Genomic DNA, 2,692 nt, shown 5'->3' with positions numbered 1-2,692 from the left:
AGACCTGGCAAACAAGAAAGGGATGGAAAGATATATTCAGGGCACTAAATGAGAAGAAAATGCAGCCAAGAATACTTTATCCAGCAAGACTGACATTCAAAATGGAGGGAGAGAGAAAGAGTTTCCAGAACCGGCAAGGCTTAAAAGACTCTGCAACCACCAAGCCGATACTGCAGGAAATATTAAGGGGGCTTCTTTAAAGGAGGAAAAAGCCCAAGAATAGCATTGAATGAAATATAGAGACAATATACACAAAGAAAGACTTCAAAGGTAACACGATGTCAATAAAAACGTATCTATCAATAATCACCCTCAATGTGAATGGCCTAAATGCTCTCATAAAATGGCACAGGGTTGCAGACTGGATAAAACAACAGGAACCATCCATATTTTGTCTACAAGAAACCGATTTTGAACCTAAAGATACTCCCAGACTGAAAGTGAACGGATGGAGAAGCATCTTGCATGCCAATGGGCCTCAAAAGAAGGCTGGGGTAGCGATTCTCATATCAGACAAATTAGATTTTAATCTAAAAACTGTAGTCAGAGATCCAGAAGGATGCTACATCATTCTTAAAGGGACTATCCACCAAGATGATCTAACAATTGTAAACATATATGCCCCCAATATGGGAGCAGCCAATTACATAAGAAAACTGTTAATCAAGACAAAGAGTCATATTGATATGAATACACTAATTGTTGGAGAATTTAGCATGCCTCTCTCAGAAATAGACAGATCATGAAAGCAAAAAATCAATAAAGAAAGAAGAGCATTGAATGAAACATTGGACCAGATAGACTTCATAAATATATACAGAACATTCCACCCTAAAACAACAGAATACTCATTCTTATCAAGTGCACATGGAACCTTCTCAAGAATAGACCACATACTAGGTCACAAATCAGGATTCAACTGATACCAAAAGACTGAGATTATTTCCTGCACATTCTCAGATCACAGAGCTTTGAAACTGGAGTGCAATCACAAGGAAAAGTATGGAAGGAAATCAAAGACCTGGAAGCTAAGGAGCACCTTGCTTAAGAATGCTTGGATCAGGAGCGGTAGTTTCGGCAACCTTTCGGATTCCGCACCTCTGCAGGAGGCCGCAGCCAGATCCGCACCGGAACCATGTTTCGCAACCAGTATGACAATGATGTCACTGTTTGGAGCACTCAGGGCAGGATTCATCAAATTGAGTATGCAATGGAAGCTGTCAAGCAAGGTTCAGCCACGGTTGGTCTGAAATCAAAAACCCATGCAGTGTTGGTTGCACTAAAGAGAGCACAGTCAGAGCTTGCAGCTCATCAGAAAAAAATTCTCCATGTTGACAACCATATTGGTATCTCAATTGCGGGACTTACTGCTGATGCTAGACTGTTATGTAATTTTATGCGCCAGGAGTGTTTGGATTCCAGATTTGTATTTGACAGACCTCTTCCTGTGTCTCGTCTTGTATCTCTAATTGGAAGCAAGACCCAGATACCAACCCAGCGATATGGCCGGAGACCATATGGTGTTGGACTGCTGGTTATGATTATATGGGCCCTCACATTTTCCAAACCTGTCCGTCTGCCAACTATTTTGACTGTAGAGCTATGTCCATTGGAGCCCGTTCTCAATCAGCTCGTACTTACTTGGAGAGACATATGTCTGGATTTATGGAGTGCAATTTAAATGAACTGGTGAAACATGGTCTGCGTGCCTTACAAGAGACGCTTCCGGCAGAACAGGACCTAACTACAAAGAATGTCTCCATTGGAATTGTTGGTAAAGACTTGGAGTTCACGATTTATGATGATGATGATGTATCTCCATTCCTGGAAGGTCTTGAAGAAAGACCGCAGAGAAAGGCACAGCCTGCTCAACCTGCTGATGAACCTGCAGAAAAGGCTGATGAACCAATGGAACATTAAGTTACAAGCCAGTCTATGTGTGTATTATCAAATCTGTAAGAATTCAGGAACATGTACTGATGACAGTAATCTATACTTTGAACCAAAAGATGCAGGGTGGTCTTATGGTATGTTTTAGGAATTAGTCCAGATGTGTTTTTCCTAAGCAACTTGTCTGAAACCATATAATGGTATGATTTTTCTTTGAGAGGGTCTATATAATCATTTTCTAGTAAGTATAGTTATCTGTACTAATGTTTTTATATGAAGAACATAGTGTCTTTGTGTTTTTAAAGACAACTGTGAAATAAAATTGTTTCACCTGAAAAAAAAAAAAAAAAAAGAATGCTTGGATCAACCAGGAGATCAAGGAAGAACTGAAACAATTATGGAAACAAAAGACAATGAAGACACTTGGATCCAAAATTTATGGGATACAGCAAAGGCGGTCCTAACGGGGAAAAACATAGCCATCCAAGCCTCCCTCAAAAAAAATTGAAATATCCAGAACACAGCAGCTGTCTCTACACCTTAAGAACTGGAAAATCAACAACAAATCAAACCAAATCCACACATAAGAAGGTAAATCATCAAGATTAGAGATGAGATTGATGATTTAGAAACCAGAGATAGAGTAGAACATATCAATGAAACTAGAAGCTGGTTTTTTGAAAGAATCAATAAGATCGATAAACCATAGGTGACACTAATACAAAAGAAAATGGAAAAAGCTCAAATACATAAAATTATGAATGAAAAGGGAGAGATCACAATGAAGACCAAGGAAGTAGAA

At 39.2% G+C, this 2,692-nt stretch overlaps 1 protein-coding gene across 1 annotated transcript; it reads left to right on the top strand.

The window, feature by feature from the left end:
* Nucleotides 1-1,067: 1,067 nt before the first annotated feature.
* LOC132028088 (proteasome subunit alpha type-1-like) lies at nucleotides 1,068-2,231 on the top strand. The gene is given in 2 exon segments (XM_059416738.1): nucleotides 1,068-1,526; nucleotides 1,529-2,231. Coding segments are annotated over 2 exon segments (783 nt in total). The 5' UTR covers nucleotides 1,068-1,135; the 3' UTR covers nucleotides 1,921-2,231.
* The last annotated feature ends 461 nt before the right edge of the window (nucleotides 2,232-2,692 follow it).

Source organism: Mustela nigripes, chromosome 12, assembly GCF_022355385.1.
Source record: "Mustela nigripes isolate SB6536 chromosome 12, MUSNIG.SB6536, whole genome shotgun sequence".
NCBI classification, from domain to species: Eukaryota; Metazoa; Chordata; class Mammalia; order Carnivora; family Mustelidae; genus Mustela; species Mustela nigripes.
This window is presented reverse-complemented; position numbering and strand designations above follow the sequence as displayed.